The 25,581-nt window shown below is 33.9% G+C and overlaps 3 protein-coding genes across 3 annotated transcripts; 2 read left to right on the top strand and 1 right to left on the bottom strand.

The window, feature by feature from the left end:
* The first annotated feature begins 1,230 nt into the window (after positions 1-1,230).
* On the top strand, positions 1,231-11,200 carry LOC122401777. Its single transcript, XM_043404130.1, has 6 exons — positions 1,231-1,627; positions 1,707-7,147; positions 7,218-8,079; positions 8,185-8,559; positions 8,633-10,174; positions 10,249-11,200. Exons 1-6 carry the CDS (start codon positions 1,231-1,233, stop codon positions 10,497-10,499), a joined length of 8,868 nt encoding a protein of 2,955 aa, XP_043260065.1. The 3' UTR covers positions 10,500-11,200.
* Positions 11,201-13,643: 2,443 nt separating this feature from the next.
* Positions 13,644-16,257, top strand: LOC122401776 (glycine--tRNA ligase). Its single transcript, XM_043404129.1, has 4 exons — positions 13,644-13,888; positions 14,093-15,773; positions 15,856-16,043; positions 16,121-16,257. Exons 1-4 carry the CDS (start codon positions 13,829-13,831, stop codon positions 16,229-16,231), a joined length of 2,040 nt encoding a protein of 679 aa, XP_043260064.1. The 5' UTR covers positions 13,644-13,828; the 3' UTR covers positions 16,232-16,257.
* Positions 16,258-16,443: 186 nt separating this feature from the next.
* LOC122401792 lies at positions 16,444-25,387 on the bottom strand. The gene is made up of 7 exons (XM_043404148.1): positions 25,271-25,387; positions 23,325-23,473; positions 22,676-22,990; positions 17,661-17,824; positions 17,419-17,577; positions 16,675-16,839; positions 16,444-16,598 (listed from the first exon to the last, which is right to left on the bottom strand). Exons 1-7 carry the CDS (start codon positions 25,385-25,387, stop codon positions 16,444-16,446), a joined length of 1,224 nt encoding a protein of 407 aa, XP_043260083.1.
* Positions 25,388-25,581: the final 194 nt, after the last annotated feature.

Genomic DNA, 25,581 nt, shown 5'->3' with positions numbered 1-25,581 from the left:
GATCTTCGGACATTGCGGAGAACCGTGATCGTCGAGCGGCGAACAACGACGCTATGGCGTCCATCAGACGTGTGTATGTGTGTGTCATTATTTTTAATCCGTAATTAACGACTAATTAAGCAGTCGTAAACGCGGATCACTGGTAAAATTTGACGTGTGCAAGAGACGTGACGACGCCGGTTGCAAAACGACGCGACTTCCTAGTGTCAATCGTCGAGTCGGATCGGCTCGTTCGAAAACAAACATTCTGAGCTGCTGCTTTCGTTCTCTCTGTTTGACAGTTTCTGCCTTAAATAACTCGGAACATTATGAATACCTTAACGCGGCTTCCTCGGTTATGTTATCACAAATTATGTTGTGCGTGTACTGTAACCCTTCCGTTAAACAGTACGGGCCCGATTCGTTACTGTTAGGGTTTGTTCGTGAGCTCGAGAATGTGACTAGCTGATCTCTCAACAAGTGTGTTTAATTGCAAGTGTTCTAGAATGATTCATAGTTTATATTCTATTTCGAAACACTTTGCTTTTTTAAATCTGTGTATACCTCAATAATATGTCAACGCATGCAATCTTCTATGTAAACATTTCTATATAAGCTCATAATTATTCATTTTTATTCTGAGATTTAGACATTTTAATTTCAATATTGTTAAGTGTTTATTTGTGTTGCTTCATACGTAACAAAGTAAACTTTATGTTGTTTTACTTTTATAGGAAACACAAATGTTTTTATTATAGATCTTTGTTGTTTAAGACAATTGTACGTGATATAGCAATGTATTCCATGAATATATAGTGACTTATTATCCATTTAAAATTATTGTATACAATGTTTTGATATTGAGAATATAATAAATTATTGAAATCGATGCATAATAAGTGCATGCATAAGGTACAATAGTTTTATTTTGTAATGTATGTGTTGCATTATTTGTGTCAGTTTTTGGTTTTCTCTATTTTTTTATTATTTTTAGATTAAAATTTTTTAATGCTGTAGTTGTTTTTATTCAATTTATTAATGGAGTGGATTTTAATGTTTCTTAATATTAAACTTACAAAGGAATACATTTCTTATTACAGGCATGAGAGGATATAAAATTATGGGTAAATAATGTAAGCGATACACAAAATAATATAAATATTAGTGTTACACAGAAAAGTGTCAAGACATTCCATGATTTCATATAAAATTTTACTAAATCTCATTGTGACTTAATGAACTGTACGCATCATGTCTAATAGTTTGGACAGTTTTTTAACACGTATTGGGGATGTCACTATAGAACGCGTGACTCCTCGTTCAGGCTCTAAGCCTAATGAAGCATTAATTTCAAATGAAATTTCAACAAATGCAAACATGAACAATATAGAACCTCAAACAGGAAATGATGAAAGTTCAGAGGAGTCTAGTGGTGAAACATCTGATGGAGAACACGAAAAGAAAAATGATACATTACAGTCAGAGGAGATAGAAGAAATACGTTCTGAAGGTTCAGGAGATGATATGGATTTAGATGAAACAATTGATTCCCAAATTGGGGTACGAATGGAATCAGAACGACATCATTCTCAACCCGAAGAAGATGACGAGGAACCAGTTAATATATTGGATACTTTACCATTAGAAGGTTTGTATAATATTGTATTTTATAATTAGAACTCACAGTAATATTAGGTCATTTTCATAATTTTTAATTATATTAAAAGGAGCTCCAATAGAAGGCCAAGAAGTATCCGAGGCTGATTTGCTTGGAAAACCAATTTCAAAAGATACAGACGATGAAGAGAGCATAGAACATGAAAGTGACAAACACGAAGGTCATTCCATGGAGGATGAAGGGGCTGAAAGTAATAAGAGGCATGCTGATTCAGAGCTTTCTGATACAGCCAAAAAGAAACAAAGAAAGGATGATGGGACTGAAGGAAGTGCATCGGAATGTGAAACAAAGGTAGAAAAGAAACTAGCAAATATGAGAAGAAATATTCGAGAAGTAATGGATGAGAACCAACTTGATGAAGCTACTTTGTCTGCCCAACGACAAGAAATGGAACGTTTGCGAAGGGTACAGGAACAACAAAGAATTATTCGTGAAGTTCAACGTCAGATAGCAATAAATAGGCAGAATAATAAAACGCAAACAAGAGTAATCAGTCTTCTACAGGGAAAGCAAAATCAAGCAGGAACTACTATTTCACAATCATCATCATCATCATTTTCACCCACACCAGTTCGTTTACCAAATACCGTGCTTCTTAAAGTAAATTCTGGATCTGGGACTGGATCTCAGACCACTTCTAGTATGCAAGCAAATCAATTGCAAAGAAGGTCGATAGATGGATCGCGTTGGCAAAAGAGTAGGGGTGTCTATCAAGGGGTACAGACATCAATTTCTCGAGTTCCAAGTCGTCCTATTGGTCCCAATATGTTACAGCAAAGAATTAGAATGATGACACCTTCTGTGAGCATATCACCCGTAGTTCCTAAAAAGGAACCTATGGATAGATCTGAATATTATTCAGATTCTGAACTCTCAGACATAGAAGCTGAAGAAGCATTACGTGAAAAACAGATGCATATTACTAAAAAAATATCTGCTGGGCTAAAATCTCAAAAAACGGCTAAGGGTAAAGACGTGGTAACAATATCTAGTTCTAGCGAAAGTTCAGACGATGACTGTATAGTTTTAAGCGATCCAAGTGGAGAAGAAGAAACGGACAACGAAGATGATCCATCCAATTCTGGTATGCATACCAATGATAGATATAACATTCCAGATGAACATGGTAGAGTGTTAATTAATGTGGGTCATCCGGAAACTGAGCCTGATGTGTTTTTAGCGCCCCAGGTCGCTCGTATTATTAAACCTCATCAGATTGGTGGTATTCGTTTTCTTTATGACAATATTGTTGAAAGCATTGAAAGGTACAAAACTAGTTCTGGTTTTGGATGTATACTTGCTCACAGTATGGGTTTAGGGAAGACTCTCCAAGTTGCTAGCTTTTGTGATATTTTTTTTCGATGCACTACAGCTAAAACAGTTCTCTGTATCATGCCTATTAATACACTGCAAAATTGGTTAGCAGAATTTAATATGTGGTTACCATATGAGGATCCTAATGCTCCCGAAAAACATAACAAAGGTTTAAATGTCAAATCTGAACCTGGTGTAGAGCTTAAACAAGAGATTAAAGATGATTGTGGAAATCAAAGTGACATGTCAAATCTGTCAAGGCCTATTAGTACAGAATCAGCTCATCGTTTTGGGCAAGAAAATACACCCCAACCTATGAATATTATGCCAGAAAACCCATATACTCATCAGGGATATGAAACTCATAACATGATACCTGGCTATGTGCAGGATAATATATTAAATAAAAATATGTCAGATTCACAAGTACACACGAATGAAAATTATCAGAGCGATATTTCTCAAAATACAATCTATAATACAAACTCTAATCCAATATCTAATTTTGATTCAATGAAGTCAGAAGCAAATTGTCACGGCATGCAACAGAGATCAAGTATGCCAGATACAAAATTTGGAGTGGAAAATCAGAACCCTGGTAACATGTATTCTGGTTTAGAAAACCAGTCACAAACTTCTATATATTCAAATATAGAAACACGAAATCCTAGTGCTTTGTATCCTAGCACAGAAAGTCATCACACTGGATCAGTCTATCCAAATTATGATAACTCTACTAATACTTTTTCTAATTATACAAATCGAACACCTCAAGAAGCTGATCAAGAATCTAGAAAAGAATGTTTTAAGAATGCTTTGTCTTCTGTAAATACAGAAATTAACGTGAAAAAAGAACCAGAAGAAATCATTAAGAAGGAGGAAGGCACTTGCACGACAAAAGACGAAATAGTGAATGATGAGAAAAAGGAAATAGAAAAAGTTCAAACTCCATTCAGTGTAGATGCTCCTATTGGTATGGAATTAAGACCAAGACATTTTCGACTGCATATCTTAAATGATTCTCATAAAACCATGACTGCAAGAGCCAAAGTAATTCAAGATTGGCAATTTGGAGGTGGTGTGTTGTTAATTGGATATGAATTATATAGACAGTTATCTTTAAAAAAGCCAAATAAAGCAAAAAGAAAACGTGGACAACCTTTCAAAGACACTGTTGATGTTGAGGAAGAAGATAAGAATAAAGGCTTATTAAATGAAATGCATTCGGCTCTAGTTAATCCAGGACCTGATTTAGTTATATGTGATGAAGGTCATCGAATAAAAAATTCTCATGCTAGCATTAGTATGGCTTTGAAACAAATGCGCACAAAACGTAGAATTGTATTGACTGGTTATCCATTGCAAAATAACCTCTTGGAATATTGGTGTATGGTTGATTTTGTCAGACCTAATTATTTAGGAACTAAAAGTGAGTTCTGTAATATGTTTGAAAGACCAATTCAGAATGGGCAATGTATTGACTCAACACCACAAGACATACGATTAATGAGGTACCGTGCACACGTACTGCATGCTTTATTAGAAGGTTTTGTACAAAGAAGATCCCATTCTGTATTGCAAGTTTCTTTACCGCGTAAAGAGGAATATATTCTTCTGGTTAGGATGACACCGCATCAACGCCAGTTATATGATACATTTATGAATCAAGTTGTTAAAACACGCGCTGTTCCCAATCCGTTAAAGGCTTTTGCTGTATGTTGTAAAATTTGGAATCATCCTGATATTTTATATCATTTTCTCCGCAAGCGTCAAGCCAATGAAGAAGATGATTTAGATTTGGAAGAAACAATTGGTGAAAAGCCTACTACTGCTGGTGGAAAACGTTCAAAGGCTCGTCAACCGAAAGGAGAATCTAAAAAGGGAAAGAAAACGAACACAACTATAAAAAATAAACCTGCAGCTAGTGTGCAACCTAATGCTTCTTCATCATCTAACACTGATAACATAGAATCTGACAACTCGCATACAACTCCAAAACAAAACAATTATTCCAATTATTCTATGCCCATGAATAATTCAGGATATTCAAATTCTATACCACAAAATTCTTATCCTCATGGTTATCAGAATTACAGGCCAAATGACCAAAATGTGTATTACAGAAACGATAATAACCATGGAGAATATAATGAATTTTACAATAATCAAGGGCCACAAAGATATGGAAATCAATCATTCCAAACATATACGCAATCTCCGGGATACAGTACTTCGCAAAACTATCCAAATCAGTCACAAAATTATATACCAAATAATGAACAGTCTGCAAACAACCATTCGCAAAGGTATCCGAATACTCCTAATTCAGAATTTCGTTCAGACCAAAATCAAGGAAACAATTATGAAGTATCAGGGATGTTTTCACGCCAGGCTTATCCTTATCAAGATCATGGACGTAATTATGCATCAAACTTAAATCAAGGATCTAGTAATTATCCTCAAGTTCCAAACCAATCTTCTTTTCAATCACAAATGCCAAATCAGTCAACAAACATACCAATACCGGATTATTCTCCCTATACACCTAACCAGACCCCAAATTATAATTCTGCACCAGGCCAGACCACTTCAATGTATTCACGAAATGAAAGTCAACCATTACAAAACTCTACATTAGGGTATGGTGCTAATCAGTCAAGTCAAAATTCGACCTCTCAAACTTCAACAGCTGGATATCTTCCAAATCAACAAGGTCAGGGTACAGCACCCAGTCAAAATCGCGGCTTTTCCCCTAATCAACAAAATCAAAGTCTTACTTTACAAAGTTCTTCCCACACTTATACTGGCACACAGTCACAAAATATGCCACTATCTAATCAGTCCCATAATTATCCTACTCAAGTAAATAGTAACCCTTCATCGCAAACGTCTCTTTCTTTTAATCAACAGTCGCCAAATCCAATGTCACAAAATCAATCTCATCCATATATGGCGAATCCATCAAATCAAACATCAGTTCCACAGAGTCAAATGCGTGGATATCCTACAACGGCTCAAAATCAAATTAACGTGCCACAAAATTCATCTTCATATCCCTCAGGGCAATCAGCTTCAAATGCCCCTACTCAAACACATGGATATCCTCAAGATCAACAAGGGCCAGTTGCAAATGCACAGAATACTATACATGGATATTCACATCTTGTGTCTTCATCAGCACCACAAAATCAGTCTTCGTATCCACCTACTGCCCAAAATCAAACAGGAGCTTCTTCAGGTTCAAATCATGCATATGGTTCTAATCATCAGGGTTCAACATCAATGCCACAGACTCCGACTCATAGGTATGGTAGTTCTCAGCAAGGACAAGTACAACAATCTCAGAGTCAGTCTCTTACATATCCACAAAATCAACAAGCACCAGCCTCGTCATTAAATCAAAATGATCAAGTCTATCCCAGATCAGATAGTCAACAACAAGCTCAAAATTATACGACAACGTCCAATACACCTCATGAATTTTCAACCGATCGTCAAGGTGGAAGCTCTACTAATTCGACAAATAACTATCCAGTAAACCAAACTCAACAGAATATAAGTTACTCATCAGATGGTACGCATCAAAATCAAGTAGGTCAAATGAAGGGACCAGAAGATCCTTATTGGCAAAGAAATTATTCTCAACCATTTAGATCTGATCAGTGTAACGATCCATATTATCGGGATGTAAATCCTAACGTGAATCGATATCAAAATAATTACTTTCCATCACAAAATTATCAGAATCAATCTTATGATTATAGTAACAATCATAATTCAGATGTGAATTCACGATCAGATGATTCAAAACCACAGCAGTCTACTACTCATATTCAAAACTCAGGTTCTTGTGATAAAAGTAATAAAGAAATGACTGCAAGTGTCGGCGTACAGAGCCAACCAATACATCAGAGTAATGTTTCTACAAGCTCAAATTATAGTTCTGAATCGAGCTGTCAAACACCAGTGTCCAGATCTGTGCAAAATCTTGGTTCATCACACAGTCCTCGACTAAACCAAAATGATATAGTAAAGGAAGATGATCGAGAAAAAGAGGATTTGTTAGATAAAGATAAAGAAGATAAGTCAGACGATGACATTCTTACAAAAGATGAAGAAAAAGACTCTAAAAGTTTTTCAGGAGGAAAAGAAGATCCTGGAATTCCATATGATTGGGTAAATATAATATAAATGAAACATGTACAATATTAATTTATAAGTAGCTAATTAAGTTTGTTATTTACAGGCAACGGAATTAATGAAGGGCTATGTACCAGGATTAATTGACGCGTCTGCAAAAATGACAATTTTCTTTTGTATTTTGGAAGAAGCAATCACGCTTGGTGATCGTGTTTTAGCATTTTCTCAATCATTGTTTACATTGAATCTCATCGAAGATTTTTTAGCTAGAAATAGTTTGAAACATCCAGATGGACAAATAGATGCTTGGATTAAAAATGTAAATTATTATAGACTAGATGGAAGCACTAGTGCTTTAGAAAGAGAAAAACTTATCAATGAATTTAATAATAATTCAAAAATTCATCTTTTTCTCGTTTCAACACGTGCTGGTTCATTAGGCATTAATCTTGTTGGCGCAAATCGTGCTATCGTGTTTGACGCTTCTTGGAATCCCTGTCATGACACGCAGGCTGTCTGTAGGGTTTATAGATACGGTCAACAAAAACCGTGTTTCGTTTACCGATTAGTTACCGATAATTGCCTAGAAAGAAAAATATACGACAGGCAAATTAGTAAGCAAGGAATGGCTGATCGCGTTGTTGATCAGTGTAATCCAGATGCTCATCTTTCATTAAAAGAAGCGACTACATTGTCTTGGGATTGGGAAGAGGATAGTCAAGTACAAGATTTTTCACAAACGAAAGACAGTTATTCAGATGAAGTCATGCATCGTGTGTTAGAACGATATTCGTCTTTGCTTACGAAGCAGCCATTCCATCATGAGAGTCTTCTTGTAGACCGAAAAGATAAAAAGCTCAGTCAAGCAGAAAAGCGATTAGCCCGTCGTGGATACGAACTTGAAAAAATGGCTGCCAATTGTTCGAGACCTAGTTACAATTATGTACCCGGAAATACTGCTACACGGGGTACGATTTATTTTAGAGTTTCATTTTCTTTTAACACTTGCACTTAAATTGTTTACATTCATTTTTAGTGAAAATATTGACATTTTATATAATGTATTATTGTAGCAGGCGGATTACAAATTAGAGCAATTCGCGGCGGTGATAGTAGTACTACATCCAAACCAGTGGCTTCGGTTAGGCCAATGCAACAACGTGGTGCCGAGGGTTTAGGCTCACGTGGTGTGACTGGGAGTCGGTGGATACCGGCGGAAGTATGGCAAAGACAAGGAATGAGCGCACAAGAAATGACATTACCTTTAGATGTTGTTATTCCTACCAATTCGCCTGATAAAGGAAGTATTGTACTAAAAGCTGGTCAACGAGTGATGGTACTGAAGAGTCCGAAAGGCATTTATATGCAATTAGAATCTGGAAAAATTATAGCAATTCGAACAGCTCTTAAATTAAATCAACAGAAACGGGAGGAAGAACCAAAAAAAGGTACGCTATGATCTCAATGCTACTAAAATTGTGTTTTTACTTTTAAAAATAAATGTATTTATATTTGTTATAGGTGTATCTTCAATGACACAGAGAAATTCCAAACCAGAAGTCGGATTTCCATTGAGAAATAATTCAGCCATTTCTATAATACCGAAATCATCTTCAAGTAACCAAATAAGTGGTCGTTCAGTCAATAAACCAGGTGGTCCTAATTATAGGCCGTTCGCCGACAAAGAAATTTCGAAAAGACCAAAACTTGTTGCTACCGCAACCGCCAAACCTTATTTGAGTCAAGTTAATTTAACAAATCAAGTTTCTCTTTCAAGGTTACCAAAAGTAAAGCAAGAACCAGTTGATCATTCAACTCTGGGAGAAAATTCGAATTCTTCTGATGGTCAGGTCAGAACGGAACAAAGGGTCGAAGAAGTAAGATTGGAGGATGTGGTTGCGGAAGTAAGTTCAAACACAGATTATAGCCCTTCTAACCATAATCGTGTATCCAATTCGGATACTGATACGTCTCTACAAAAGTCATCCGAAGAAAATAGTCAAGTATATACTTCGGATACCGTAACGGCGCAAGGTGTTCAAACGCAACACGATCAAATAGAAACGGAATTGACATCAAAAATTAATAAACAATGTTCTCCTTCGATCGAGAAGCAAGTTACAAAAATAAATGAGACGTTAACAAATTATGGACATGCTTTTCAAACTCAACAAGAAAAGAGAGACACGTCTAACGAGGAAATTATAATTGAAGACCCACCGCAAGTATCGCCTCAAATACAGCCTCAATTACCATCTCAGATACCATCTCAGGTATCGTCGCAGCAAGTCTCATCTCAAGTACCATCGCAAGTACAACCACAGGTACCAACACAGGTACTTCCACAGATATCATCTCAATTGTCATCGCAAGTTGGAACACAGTCAACGGTATCCGCACCATTGCCATTATCATTAACACAACCTACTCCATCGACTATGCAAGTGCCACCAACATCTACGTTACGAGGTACAGAAGGTTCTAAAGGTATGACAGATATTATTGGCTCTACTGCTGCATCCATGGGTACTGGAACTAATGCCATGACTTCACCAAAAACGGTAGAACCAAGTATGCGCGAAACATCTGTACAGGGCGAACTTAATGTACCACAAGGTTACCCGTATGCCCAGTATCCTCGGTACTACGATTATAGCGATCCACGATCACGATCGTTATCCACTCCTTATGGTACATATTTCCCTGGCGTTCCACCTCATGCAACAAATCCCAGATTACCAATAGACACCGCAAAAACACAACCAGACTTAGGAAAGCCTGTGGAAGAGAGAGCAACGATGAATGTGCCTCCTACATATTCGCAAGTACCACCGAATACTACTGCTAAAACGTTAGCAAATGCAACAGAAACTAAAAGTGCAGAAGCGATGGTAACCACAACTGTTGCTTCTACTCCGACAAGGGATGATACACACATACCCACTGCGTTCAGTCATCCGACAAGCAGTCGTTATCCTGGACCCTATCCACCGGGACCGTATGATCCATATTCACAGCATTATCCTCCAGCACCTGGTTCTTCAGCAGCTTATCCACCGAGTGGTATGTTTGAATCTTCTATATGACATTATTCTTGTATATAATAAACCTGTGTTGACATTAAATTTGTGATTTAGGTGCACCTGGATATCCAGCATACGGCGGGCCGACTTACAATACCGAGTACGCACGCATGTATACGGCATTTCATGGTCCTCCTCCACCAACAGATCCTTATATACATAGAGGTTACGCACCTCCTTCATCACACCCGCCTAATTATTATCCTCCATTCCCACATCCTCCTCCACCTTATCCAAATTATTCGTTTTTATCGCCATATCCGAATCCTAATATGCCTAGTGAGCCGCAACCACCTGCTCAGTAAGAAAGTTCAGTGGCACTTCGAGACACGATTAGTTTAATAATAATTTCAAGAAATGTCGCATATTGCGAAAGTTTGAAGGCTGTCGCGGTTCAGAAGCTTAATAGACTGAAGCTGTAAAACGCATTGATGTAAATATTTAGTCACAAGTATTGTATTAAGATATTCAATTTACTTAGGTACTTTTCCAAAGTACCAACTCTATGTCAAGGGAGATGAGATAATCTCTTTTAACTTTGAACTGTGCAATTTGTTAAAATGTTCAAAATATTTAGCCTGGAATGCTATGCCGTTTTACGATGCGTCTATTCAACTAAATAATGTCAATGTTTAAAAGTGTACAAGTGATCCCTCTACTTAATATTTTATAGTTTCATTGACACCATGACGTTTTTTACACTTCGGGGACACTGACTGTATGCGTTTACCAAGTGCTTCATTAAACTGCGATTATAAAAGTAAAAAAATATTTTAGATGTACAAATTTGTACAAACGTTTGTTATTCGTCATTTTTTTATTCAATTTTAGTCAAATTGAGATTAATTTATGTAGATGATACTGGGAATATTGAGTCAGAAAGAAGTTTGTACCTTTTAAACAAGTAACGTAAAAAAAGGAAGGAATGCTGTAACTATCGTTCAACTTTGTGCATAAATGCTACACTCATCACTTTTATATATAGGTACTATAAGAATAAAAAAAGAGGAAGAAAATCATTCTGATCAAGCACAATGCTCGGAAAAATATAAAGTTTAAGAAAAAAGTAAAATATATTGTTCATAAAATTTTATACATCAGCATTCCATCTTCGATTTTATATATACTTAAAATAGAAGTATGCATCGCGTTGAAATCTGATTCTTCCTCCTAAGTTATTATAAGAAGAGTGATGGATATTTATAAGTTATATACAAAATTATATTATTTGATATATCGAAGAATTTACATTTTGAAAATAATAGTATAATATGTATAACCATAGAATTTAATACTTTCAATACTTCGATTGAATTATGAGGTACATTCTATATAATAATAATACTTTTTTAATTATATTTTTATCATTATTCATCACTCTTCTATAGAAATAAATTGCAGACTACGCATCGTTATTTCGGTTTTCATAACTTTAGCCATTAATTCTTAAACAATGAAATTAGGCTTCATTTACACAATATGCTCTGAATCTGTGTGTAACCTTTGACTTTTTACATACATTATACGTACAGTATTCACATGGAACATTTAGCAGCCAGTATACAGTTTACAGCATCCTTAGCAAGTTGTATATGACTATGTATCACTACTAAACGTTACGATTTCTGAAATAGATAATCTCATAGTAGCATGTAGGTTTGTTGTTAACTAGGATGTCTTACAGTTCATGACTGTCTTGGAATATAGATAAAAGAAGGACAGGGAGAGCCATGATTTTCAGAAGCGACTTTTCAAACTCGGAACTGTGATATTTTGTCATATTCTCGTGTGACAATTTTTGCTTATATATTTTTATTTGGAATCGAAGTTTAACTTTGATTCTTGCGTGAAACTAAGCGAGAAGTTATAACTGTGGTAAGTGTACTGGATCGGAATTGCGCATTTATGTTAACGTAAGTTAATCGAGAGTATGAACACGAGATTTTTAATCAATTTTCCAAGTGCGATATAGAGTCGCATATGTGTTTATCATGGTACTCCCTTTAAATATTATAGACGAATTATTATAGAAAATAAGCACTCATGCTGGATACTATTAGTATGTGTTTCACATCGAATCTGTCACGTGTTTGCTATATGCAAGAAACACACGCATCTTACATGTTAGTACGTGGTTATGGCTGCACGTTCTTTAGGTTTTAAGTGTACAGGTATTACATGACGCGATATTAATGTAAGATGTAGTTTTGCAAACAAGCGACAGAATCTATTGCAAAATACATACGAGATTATATTTACGGAAGATGAAACAATTATTTTGTCTCTGTTATAGCTTTTTTGCCATTTACATACTTGTAAATACCCATTATTTACATTTCATACTTTATTTATTACTATACATTATCCATTATTATCGCTTTTTTGATGTCAGAGTATTGCTCTTATGTAAAATAAATTGTTTACACTGATCAAGAGATTGTTTTTGATTGTAGTGTTGTTATACAGAGAAATTGAAGCATATACATATATAATTGTTTGTATAACGTTTACCCTTATGTCTGACCAACTGTTTAACTTGGAATTAACACATGGTGCATGTAAATGCGTAGAATTAAGAACTTATTACTTATATGTCAAACTGATAAGATTGTAATTAAGAAATGAATCTACCCACAAAAATTTTAACATCCCTGTGGTAGCACAAACAAAACACTCTTGAGTACACACTTTCCTCTATGCACATTACGTGATTCAATGTGTCACACGAAAGCTGGTTTTATTGAAAAGTTATAATTAACGAATAAATTTCTAGGAGTAAAATATCATATTCATCTCAGTTTTTTAAATAATTCATTTTTCTCTAATTGTAATTTTTCTATAAGCCCTGCTATGGTGTACAAGGAAAATAAAATAATTCGAAATTAAGAGAAACAATTTTTTTTTGTAACAAGTAAGTTGGTTTGGTGATACTTCACTAATTTAATAAAAAAAAAATGAGAAACTTATAACTGCGTATAATGTGCGTCATATTTTGTATTTTTTATTTTTTTCATTAGGAACTTTTTAGTTGTATCTATAACATGTTATTTGTTTTGGAATATATTCTTTATGAAAAAAATATAAGAATATCGTTATAGATAATAAATGTTCTTTATTTATAGTGTTAATATTACATATTACAAGAGTTCAAAAAGTAATATTACAAAGTGTTTAAAAGCATATATTATTTATTTCGTACGTTTTACTAACACTATGTTATTTGAAATATATTATACAGAAAGCAATTAAAAGCAAATTAATTAGCTGTAATAAATCACTAGTTTAATCTGCTTTTCTAACTTTTATTTTACATCAATTATTTGAAATTATATCAAATATTGCCGCTAACAGTATCGTATTATTAGAAATCTGTACCTGGGATACTTTCGAGTAAGAGATACTGTGGAAATCGTATATTCATCAAACATCAAAGTAGAAAGCATTCTGAATGCAGTGCATTTCGTGTAATATACTCTTTTATTCCAGAAGAACTGCACCGGCCATATGCAAGACTATTATAATAAATAATAAACAGGCTTTTCGAAGATTTTCTGTTACCTCTAGGTTAGCCGATTTTAGTAAGTGGGGTACGAATAAAAAAGATCGAAAAGTGAAAATACAAATTTTCTCCGATATGTCTAATCCAAAAATTGAAGAAATCCTGTCACCTCTTCGAGCTAGTGTCAAGGAACAAGTAAGTGCCATATGGATACTAATTATTTACTGTTAAGTTTATTTACACGTGATTATTGACAATCAATTTCAATTACCATTAATGTTAAAAGTATGTTGAGATAAGAAATTAAATTTTGTATTTTCTTTGAATCATTTTTAACTAATTTTTTAAAGTTTTTGCTTAAAATTATCTATATATCATAAATTATTATTTTGTTTAAAGGGTGATCATGTCAGAAAACTTAAATCTGATGGTGCTCCAGAATTGGACATCAAGAAAGCAGTTGCAGAGCTTAAACTTCGAAAAAAGTTATTGGAGGATAAAGAGTTGTCTCTTTCGGAATCATCAACATTCGATAGGGCAAGAATGGAAGATCTTTTAAAGCGTAGATTTTTCTTGGATCAGTCATTTGCCATTTATGGTGGTATTACTGGTCAATTTGACTTTGGCCCCATGGGTTGTGCATTTAAAACAAATTTGTTAAATAACTGGAGAAATTTCTTTGTCTTGGAGGAACAAATGTTAGAAGTTGATTGCTCTATTTTAACACCGGAGTCTGTACTTAAAGCATCTGGACACGTTGAAAGATTTGCAGACTTGATGGTGAAGGATGTAAAGACTGGAGAGTGTTTCAGATTAGACCATTTAATCAAAGCGCATTTAGAAAAAATCATTAGTGATAAGAAAACTAATGAAAATACACGGGCAGAATGTAAAGATATTATTATTAAATTAGACGGGATGACAAAAGATGAAATGGCTGCAGTTTTATCCAAATTCAAAATAAATTCTCCAATCTCTGGGAATGATCTTTCACCGCCAATAGAGTTTAATTTAATGTTTGGAACTCAAATTGGTCCATCAGGTCTTGTAAAAGGATTTTTGAGACCAGAAACTGCCCAAGGTATTTTTGTAAATTTTAAAAGATTACTCGCATTTAATCAAGAAAGACTGCCATTCGCCGCGGCTCAAATTGGAAATGCATTCCGTAATGAAATATCTCCAAGGTCTGGGCTGATAAGAGTGAGAGAGTTCACTATGGCAGAAATAGAACATTTTTGCGACCCTTGTGATAAAAGTCATTCCAAATTTGAAGCAGTTAAAGATTTAAGTTTACTTTTATATTCTGCTTGCAATCAGATGGATGGAAAGAGTGCACAATATATGACTTTAGGTGATGCTGTGTTAACAAACCTTATAGCTAATGAAACATTAGGATACTTTATGGGTAGAATTTATGAATTTTTAATTAAAGTTGGAGTTGATCCAAAAAAATTACGTTTCCGTCAACATATGGGAAATGAAATGGCTCATTATGCATGTGATTGTTGGGATGCTGAATGTTTAACTTCTTATGGTTGGATTGAATGTGTTGGTTGCGCAGATCGTTCTGCTTATGATCTTACCCAACACACTAAAGCCACTGGAGTGAAACTTGTAGCAGAGAAAAAGTTACCAGCACCAAAAAATGTTGATGTGTGTGAAATAGTACCAAATAAAGTTATAATTGGTAAAACGTTTAAAAAAGATAGCAAGTTCGTCCAAGATGCATTAGCAGCCTTAACCGAGACTGAGGTTAATACTATGGAAGCTGATCTAAATGAAAATGGAGAACATGTTTTGATACTCTCTAATGGTACTGAAGTAAAAATTACAAAAGATATGGTTCAAGTAAAACGATATCAGAAAACTGTACATGTAGAAGAAATAGTTCCTTCTGTAATTGAACCTTCCTTTGGTATTGGTCGCATAATGTATGCTGCTTTTGAACATAACTTTAGAACAAGAGATGGAGATGAGAAACGAACATACTTTAGTTTGCCACCAGTTGTAGCGCCTTTAAAGTGTTCTGTATTACCACTAAGTGGTAATGATGAATTTGTACCATTTGTAAAACAATTATGTACGTGTACTGATTTTTAAAAGTATATTGAAGCTCAAAATGTTTCAAAAGTACTTATTTAAGTATTTTTTATTATTTACAGCTCAGAATCTCACAAAAGTAGACGTTTCTCATAAAGTAGATGATTCTTCTGGGAGTATTGGGCGTAGATACGCACGAACAGATGAGATTGCAATACCATTTGGTATTACTATAGACTTTGATACTTTGAAATCACCTCATAGTGCTACACTACGTGAAAGAGATAGTATGGGACAAGTAAGAATAAACGTGAGTAAATATTTTTGAAAGTTTGTAACAGAAGGATGAATAATTCTAGAAAAAATAAATTACTGTTTTAATTGTAGTTGGATGAACTTCCAACTGTAGTAAGAGACTTATCTAATGGTAAGATTACGTGGACCGAAGTTGAAGCAAAGTATCTTAAATTTGAACAACAAGAATCAACTGAATCGTAATAATGTATTTAAAAAGCCTGCCGAATAACTTATTTGTAATATAAAAGTACAAATACATTGCTATAATTGCAATTTTTATTTTACATCAATATAATTTGCATTTTTTTAAAGTATTTACTCGTCCGACTTTTTCACAAAAGCTTTGTCTATTATAACGATAATAAAACTTGTGCTTTCACAATACCTTTATCTTGATATCGTATGTATATTATTCAGAACTTGTAGAAGCTAATGTCAAATTTAACATCCATCCTGTCAAAATCATGTTTAAAACAAACCATTAAGCACTTTATACTTTTTATCCATTTTTCCTTATCGATGTCATCGTGTATAACTTCTTGAAGTTGCATATTAACACGATAAACGTCTGAAATATTTAACGATCGTTAGTATCGATATATGCATATTAAAGGTAAGTGATAGATTAGTCATTAGATAATTACTGCAACTGCCGGAACATATTTGACAACACATAGCGCAAAGTGTTTTTAACATCCGAATTTCGCCGATAAACTCGAAAATTTGAAGTGACGGTAAATTAAGAAATAGCTTTCTTAGTTGGTTATCCAAGTTCTCCCGATTATGCCACAATTGTAGGCACAAATATACTGGATAGTGTGAAAATCGATATTATTCACTTAACTAATTTTTCAGATTAATACAAAGTTAATTTTTTTTTAAAAAAATATTTTCGTATTTAATTCTTTACGAACAAAATTAAAAACGAAACATTAATTTTAACGCTGTTAAATGTAACCCCCTTAATCTGTCGAACAGTGTAATCAGTGGTGGTGTTTAAATTTCATTTATGTTGTATAATTTTAAATAGAACACACAGTATATTTCACAAGAGCGTTGGTTAATATCTAAAAAAGTAGTAAGTATTTTCGGAAAATTCAGAAATAGGTTTAAAGTGCACATAAAATAGTAGAACACAATTACCTAATATTGTGTGGAATCTCCTTTATTTTTTAGTATAGCCTCGCAACGTGTTGGCATGTTTTTGACAAGCTTTTAAACCTATTTTTGAATTTTTCAAAAATACTTATTATTTTCTGCGATATCAAGCTAACGTTCTTGTGAAACATACTGTAATGGAAGTATAGTTCCGACTTAAAATAGAAAAAGGAATTCTTATTAATGAATAAATGTACTTTGTACGTCAATTATTTCGTCGCTTAGTTTACCTAAAGTATTCGAATACCACGAACAGAGTGTTTTGATCGTGCAATCGAGAAACCAGGGTTGCCGAAATTTCAGATCGATACTTGTCGATAATGCGAAGGTATGTACCTGGGTGTTTTTTGTAAAAAATCTTTTATGAATATCATACTCTGGTATTCCAACTGAAAAATGAAATTAATTAACATGTGCCATGTACGAGTTTAATATGAAGCATATTGCTGGTTAATATAGGATTGTTTTATACTAATAGCGTATTGTATTTTCAATGCTGGTGCCAAAAGGTGAGCTTTCTTCCAAGCTTTGTCAGGTATCAGGATTATTTCTCTATTATTTGCAGATTCAGAATTCCGATAAATTTCTTCCTCTAGGCACAACAATTGTAACCACTGCCAATTTCGTTGAAGTTTCCTTAGATTGAAATTAAACATATTTTTGACGGTAGATTTGTTTTCCATAGTACGTTAATAAAATAACAGATTTGCGGAAATGGAACAAATTTAATCACAGACGAAGTATAGGCACATTAGAGGTATAAAATTTCTAAACTGATAAGCATTTAAGTAACGTTGTAATATTACAAAAAAAAACGAAACATCTTCTAAATGAATTAACACTAAACCTACCGTGACCGGCCAAATGATCGTTTTTAAAATTTCGTTTAGAATTTCTAACACACAATTTCTTTTAGCGCCATTTAACTTCACGACTTTTCTTATAGTAGGTATACGTACAATGAATTTCACAATATTCACTTCTATTCTTATTGTTTATTTTCTGAGAAAAGTATGTAGTCTGTCTGCCTACCACGACCGGTCACTTGACCGGTTGAACGATTTATATTTTTTTGTAAAAAACTGGACAAAATTTGATACCAAATTCTGGTTAGCTTCCAATGTAAATAGGAAATATATGTATAACATAGACGACAAGAGAGAATCTACAGTTTCCACTGTCTTAGAACAGTCTAACAACGCGTATTAAAAATAGTTAAAGTTTAGACCCGTGCAGTTTCGAAATTACTCATGTTTTCTGCATAATTGAGCCTTTGTTGGAAGCGGTAAACTTTCCCCTTTAAAATGGTTTTTGGTTTTTGTCGATCCGACTTTTCGTTTCGGAGATATCATAATTTATGTAAAAGGTAATTTTTTCAATTCCGCTGTCTCTTGCTTTCCGTCTCAGAAAAGGCTATTAATGCGTATTAAAAATACTAAAGGTTTAGACGCGTGCAGTTCCAAAACTGTTAGTATTTTATTAATTATTGAGGCATTGTTAGAAGCGGCAAAGCCTCTCCTTTAAAATGGTTTTTGGTTTCTGTCGATCCGACTTTCCGTTTCGGAGATATCGTAATTTATGTAAATGGTAATTTTTTTTAATTCGACTATCTCTGTCTTCGTCTAACGGAGTCGGGCCTCTTTGTCTTACGTGCGTGGTGCTGACCTACTCCGCGTACGTGACTGTCGTGACCTACTTTTGACCTAGTATTTCTAAGAATTTACTACGCACTGTTTACTATTGTCACGCGCGCGAGATCAATGAACTCGCGAGCGCAACAACGAAACGTAAACAAACCCTATCTTCGAAACTAGCCACCCCATCGACTTGAAATTAAAATCGCTATATCTCCGGAACTAATAAAGCTACCGACTTGTTCGAACGCTCATTTTAAAGGGCATTTCATCCTCTATCCAATGACTATACCAGATACTATAATTTTTGCTGTCTTCTATGTTTATTTTGAAATTTACTTTGACGCTATATACCTAAAAAAGTTTCAACAATTCCTATTGATTGTACAACTGGTGTTCGATAAAACTGGATCATAAATTGTTTATTTAATTGAAAATGAATTTAAATACAGGATGTTTGCGTAATTACTAGCCAGCACTTTTTCTTAAATAGTTGTTTTCTCTAGAACTAACTACGATATCGACTTGGAACAAAATTCGTTTTCAAGGGTGTTTTATCTTCTATCCGATGAAAATTAAAAAATTTTTTAACATAAAAGAGAAGGATGTCTTACGAATAAACATCAAAACACAACTTTCTTCTTTTTTAAAAGAGAAAAAGAAAGACTGGTCATTTGACCGGTTATGGTAGGAATGGCTATACGAAGTGCCGGTAGGTTTAGTGTTAAAAATACAATGTATTTAAAAAAATCAATAAATCCTATTAAAATGACTATAATCACACTTTGCAACTACACTGGTGTATTTAAACAGTGCACAATTTTCCTTTTTTTTCTATTTTCATTTGGAACAGAGTGAAAAAGATTTTGATTAAGTCAAAGTATACATCATTCTTTTCATTAAATTCCCTCCATTTACTCAAAAAATATGATGTTACATTTATTGTATAAGAAGAATTTTCGCGTCGTGTAGATTATTGAGCCAAATTAACGAAGCTTTGAAAATACTTTTTTTATGTTTTAAAAAATTTACTCCGACGATGAAGTTGTCTGAGGTTAATGTATTATTTGTTAAATTGTCAACTTAAATTATTACATTATATAACGTATTTAATTCAACTTTTAATTTTTTGTTAGTTACCTACCTCAATTATTAATCTTCAATTAATTATCTTTAGTAATTCATACTTAACTAGAATTTTTTTTTGATGGTAATTAAATACTTTCATATTAATGCATGTTTAAGGTTCCTTCTGAACGTTTACAAATATGTACAATGTTGAATCATTTTGAATGAAAATGAAACTGAAAAGAACGGAAGCATACCACCTCGTTAGACGCTAGGCGTAAATTAAAATTTTTAGTTTAGGATATCTAGGATAATTATTCCGTGTTCATTGGCTAGCTTACACACGTTCACGCGTCTAGGTGCTACCCGTGTAAGCGAAGGCAATGGGCACGATGACTTTGTAAGATTTATGATTAATAGTCTATGTGTGTTCGGTTGACATTGCGTTAGTGTACGCATGGTGCACATCTCATATGTACGAGTGTGTGTGGTAAGGCCTTTGAAATTGCGATTCGAAAATATATCAAACAGTCTATAAACTAAATGACACTTTGTAATAACATATTATTATTCATAGAAATGACCTTATTAAAGTTCTCCTTGCCATCACATTTATGTGACAACTGTTCACATTTTATGCACATATTCCTTTGCATATACAATGAATATGGTATATATTTTATGGAATATGTGCGAGTAACATCTTCATCTCAAGTCTTCAATTGAATGTATCTATAGGAGAAAATTGAACTCTGTAAACTTTTATAAAGTTCAATAATATATAGAACTTGGAATTTTTGTAATCAATTTACAATTATATCACAATTGGAAAATGTAGTCAGATTACATTTTGTTCAATTGTGCCTGAAAGCCGAGGGTTTTTAAATTTTTAACTGATTTTAGTGGTTGAGTTGGTTATTATAGTTTTAATCACTGATTTCTTAATTGGTATTTCAGTCCGTGTAACATCAAATTTCGTAAGATGAAATGTTTATTCTATATCTTGCCTATGATCGTGCGAACAAAACTTTATGCGAATGTTTGATCTATCCTATGACTTCATCTGTGATATAATTTTACAATAAGATGTTCGATTTTCGTGTTAATTAGTCTGCAATTGATAATTTGCTACGTTTCCATCTTTACTTCATTAGATGGCTACGAGCATTATTTAATTTCGAGAAGTGAAACTGATACGAAATTATTATACATGGAAATTATTTACAGACATATTAATGTTTAACGTAGTAGATTAGAAACATTTTGCTATTAAAATTAATAGTATTTCCCAAATTGCTCCCATGAACCAATTTACTTTTACCAATTATATGATTTAATACCGAAGGACTATCGAACTACTTGTCAATCTTAAAAGAATATATGTACTAGAGCAGTGGTTCTTAACCCGTGGTCCTTGGACACCAAGGGAATTTTAAATATTTATTATGCCTAAAAATATCAATTTTATGTTTTCAATGCTTTGACATTAGGATAGTTATTAGACTAAAATAAACCTTTCAATTTAGTGTCTTGAAACATTATGTTTTGTACAAAGAAATTACTAGCTTTCTTAGCTAAACTGCTGATATACAGGGTGTTCGGCCACCTCTAGCAAAAATTTTAATGAGCAATAGTAGAGGCCAAAATAAGACGAAAATCAAGAATACTAATTTGTTGATGGAAGCTTCGTTAAAAAGTTATTAACAATTAAATTCAAAAATTTCAAATCGTTCTGGAAAAATTATTTTCGGTTGCGGGGGTCAACTACAATCATTTTTGGTGAGTACACATACCTCCGAATTCCTATCTACTTTCGAGAAAAAAAATCGAGTAGGTGCTGAAATTTTTCGGCGAAAAAAAATTTTTCAAATCGTTCTAAAAAAATTATTTTCGGTTGCGGGGATCAATTACAATTATTTTTTATCATTACACATACCTCCGAAATTGTACGCACTTTCGAGAAAAAAATTCCTTACTGAAAATCCAATTAGGTGCCTAAATTTTTCAAAGGAGAATAAAAATTGCAAATCGTTGTGGAAAAATTATTTTCGGTTGCGGGGGTCAATTACAATCAGTTTTTGTCATTAGACATACCCACGAAATCCTGCCCACTGTCGAGAAAAAAAATAGAGAAGGTGTGAAATTATTCGAGAAAATTAAAAAATTACAAATCGTTGTGGAAAAATTATTTTCGGTTGTAGGGTTCAATTACAGTCATTTTTGGTGAATAGACATACCCTCGAAATCTTGCGCATTTTCGAGAAAAAAATTCAGTAAGGGCGGCACTTTAAACGTTAATAACTTTTTAACGAAGCTTCCATCAACAAATTGGTATTCTTGATTTTCGTCTTATTTTGGCCTCTACTATCGCTCATTAAAATTTTTGCTAGAGGTGGCCGAACACCCTGTATAAGAAAAGCATAGAAGTTAACGACTTTGAAAACTTTTAAATATCGATAGAATTATTTTGTTAAGACAGAGTTGATATTCAAAATTCTCTGATAATATCTTTTTAAGAAACGAATTTTGCAAAAACCTGAAAACACTCCAGAACTCTTTCAACAATTATTTTTATCGCGATAATGCTAAAATCGAACGTTGAATTCAGACTAAAATAGTTTCTGGAGGATTATGGTGTTCGTTAGCTGATCTTTGTCTTGTAGAGCGATCTGTGCAAGTTTTTATCCTATTTGAAAGAGGTCCGTGAAAAAAAAGATTAAGAATAACTGCAGTAGTGCATATAACGTATTAAAAGTAAGAAAAAGATTAAGTAGTCAAATCATACTTAGCCAGATTGATAAGTAGATCTCCTGTGGGTGTCGCTATATATGCGTAGTTTATAGATAAGGTGGTGAGATACTCTAAACAACTGATTGCTCGGAACCAATCGCATTTCTTGATCTTTTTATTTTCATAAAATCTTGATCCAACGCGATCGTCAGTTTCCACCGAGATGCTTACCATTTTCTCAAATGCGCGCCAACAATACACGTATTTCATTGTTTTACGAGAATTATACAATGCCAATAGGAGCCGTACACCTTCGTCTGGCGTTAATGACAAACCTTCCAGACAAATAGATTCTAGGCTATTCTGTTTACTAGAATACACGGTATAACTTTAAAATGAGATCAAGAGTTTCACTATATTTAAACAATTGTCTGCTATTTCACAGCGATTTTACTATTTTATCTATATATTGATTCTTTGCAATATTAACGATATAACTAAAAATTTGATAGATATAACGTTTTAGCCACAGATTCGTAAAATTTGTATTCTTTGATCGGTATGCATAATCAGTTTCAGTTGAGGACTCTTATGTTTTGTGTAAATAGAAACACTTTATACAGATTACACAAATTGGTGACTAAAACACACTTTTATTTATATTATTTGATTTCTTGTACCTATTTAGCGTATAGTTTACTTACTAAATGAGCTGTGCGAGATTGTTTATTAGGTTTTCCCGGCCAATCTGATCAAACGTTTTTAGACGTATCAGTTGATCCCAAATGCTGATGCCCTTTTTGCGTCTTTGGCTACGTACGAGTCTGTAGAAATGTATAAATATCTTTGAATACTGTGAGTTGTAAAGTGTAAACGCGAAGATTGAAGGACGTTTCAAACAAAATGTCATGAATTACTTATTAGATAAAAAACTCGTGAGATCCGATATCTGTGTGCAGGGTACATGGGTAGCGATGGGCACAATTTTTATTCGAATAATAGAAAAGTTATTTTTTTATTTTCTCATTTTTATTTTTACTTAATAATTAGCAAATAAACATTAGTTTATTTTTTATTTGCTATTCGAAATTTTGATTTGGATAAGAAGTTTGCTCATTTCTACACATTGGACAAAATGCTAACGATACTGAATTCGTAAGACCCGATATCAGCAATTCAAACTCGTGGGAAGTACAGTATTCTTTGGATAACTGAAATAATTTTTTCTCGGATAACTATAAAATGAGTAATAAATAGATATGAAAGGAAAGTTTTTTTCTTTGAAATTTAAATAAAAGCGGTTACGAAAAGTCAGTGTCTGTCGAATCTTTTGTTTAGTCGTGTTTAGGACAAGATTTTCTGAGTTAGATAAGCATACATAAATGAAACTAACTGCGATTCCAGTTCTTTAACTCGAATTCCAGTGAATTACGAATATTGATTAGCTAAATTCAATCAATTTACTCCAATTAATTAGGTGATAATTAATTTCTATGATTATGGACTGGTTGAAGTGGTTGATACATGTGTGACATTGCTTTCAAGCTTTGATCATCGTGCGCTTATAACGTGACGCTCGTTTGCTATTGCATTTTGCCCACAGTCATGGTTTTAATGGTGAATCCACCAACCAAACCTGAACGATCGCTTTTGATTGAAAATTTTAAATACTGAACAACTAATGTAATTTATTGGAAGTTTGTGGGCACAGTCGAAGTTCTGTACAAGAGCTGATTATGTCACTAATAAAATTATTCTTTTACCACTAGATCTACCAAGTGAGTCAAACAATTAAAAAATCCTTTACCAACTGGCAGATCGAAACAAAGGAAGTAACTTTTGTTTGAAAACTTTTTCCTATCTCGCACAGTTTGGAAATTATAGTAATAAAATCAAAATTAGCCGAATATTTCAAGGTTAATGTCCACCCCTCGAAGTAATACATATCTACATATGTACTATGTATCCCCAAAGTTTCCAAATTGTTTGAATTTCCGAGTTGGGTATGTTCTCTTGTTAGTTATGGTGCTAAACCATTCCTTTAAGCTGTCTGATTACTTATTCCTATACTGCTAATGTTTATGCATTTAGGGGAAATTTTAATTCTCAATAAAGTACAGAATGCACTTAATATACAAAAATATAAGGAATACATAAAATAAAATACAAATTTAGGGGTTGAGACAACCCTCTACAAAGCTTCCATTTCATTAATAAAAATATGAACTTGTATAAAGATCCGCAATCTACTTATTGCAGACAACATTGGTTTCCAATTTCGCATTATTCTAGCTAAATAATAAACTTTCGGATCAACCTAATTTTTGGTTATCCGAAGAGTACTGTCGCACGCGTGACCCACGACCGAGGAAGACCATTCAAATCTTTTCTAAGTTACCGTGCTGTACGATTCTCACTTGGCCAGTGTCACGAGGAGGGCATGATTTACATCTTTCTGGTAGAAGCGTGAGTTTCTTGCGGCGGTTGAATACAAGTGCCAGTAGAAACGGGCCTGGGCATAATAACTTTTTAATTACCAACCACAGCACGTTCCCGCCGACCGACATCCATAATTGAGTTCTAGCCGTTTGGGTTAATTGAGTTCTCTCGGCTTACGGATTCACCGGGTTTCCTCCAGTGATATACGTACCTCCCTCGAGGGCAAAGGCAAATTCGACGCCGCCCTTGGAAATGCGGCCCTCTCGCAGTGCAGCATCATTTCCCAGTGTCTACGAGATTCGTCCGCGTGTCGCGTTCTAAGCAGCATTGTTCAGACCTTTTACTTTTCTCTCAGTTATCTTATTTTCATTCGTCTTTCCTTGTCATTATCATAATGCAAACATTACCTGGGAAGCTGTCCGAGCATTTCCTCGATGACAGGGTTTAGCATTTCCATTATATTATAGCACATTGAATAGTTACCACACGTACAGTCGTACAAAGTCTTGCTTCTCTCGAGAT

The sequence above is a fragment of the Colletes gigas genome, unplaced genomic scaffold (genome assembly GCF_013123115.1).
Source record: "Colletes gigas isolate AHSC1104 unplaced genomic scaffold, ASM1312311v1 Colletes_gigas_Sc00028, whole genome shotgun sequence".
Classification (NCBI taxonomy): domain Eukaryota; kingdom Metazoa; phylum Arthropoda; class Insecta; order Hymenoptera; family Colletidae; genus Colletes; species Colletes gigas.
This window is presented reverse-complemented; position numbering and strand designations above follow the sequence as displayed.

Coding starts and splice junctions, on each gene's coding strand:
- LOC122401777 (XM_043404130.1), top strand. CDS start 1,231: ATGTCTAATAGTTTGGACAGTTTTTTAACACGTATTGGGGATGTCACT. Junction 8,560..8,632: donor GGAGGAAGAACCAAAAAAAG/GTACGCTATGAT, acceptor TATTTGTTATAG/GTGTATCTTCAATGACACAG. Junction 10,175..10,248: donor AGCAGCTTATCCACCGAGTG/GTATGTTTGAAT, acceptor TTTGTGATTTAG/GTGCACCTGGATATCCAGCA.
- LOC122401776 (XM_043404129.1), top strand. CDS start 13,829: ATGTCTAATCCAAAAATTGAAGAAATCCTGTCACCTCTTCGAGCTAGT. Junction 15,774..15,855: donor ACCATTTGTAAAACAATTAT/GTACGTGTACTG, acceptor TATTATTTACAG/CTCAGAATCTCACAAAAGTA. Junction 16,044..16,120: donor TGGGACAAGTAAGAATAAAC/GTGAGTAAATAT, acceptor TTTTAATTGTAG/TTGGATGAACTTCCAACTGT.
- LOC122401792 (XM_043404148.1), bottom strand. CDS start 25,387: ATGCTGCTTAGAACGCGACACGCGGACGAATCTCGTAGACACTGGGAA. Junction 23,474..25,270: donor TGCCTTTGCCCTCGAGGGAG/GTACGTATATCA, acceptor TACAACTCACAG/TATTCAAAGATATTTATACA. Junction 17,578..17,660: donor GAAAATACAATACGCTATTA/GTATAAAACAAT, acceptor TTCATTTTTCAG/TTGGAATACCAGAGTATGAT.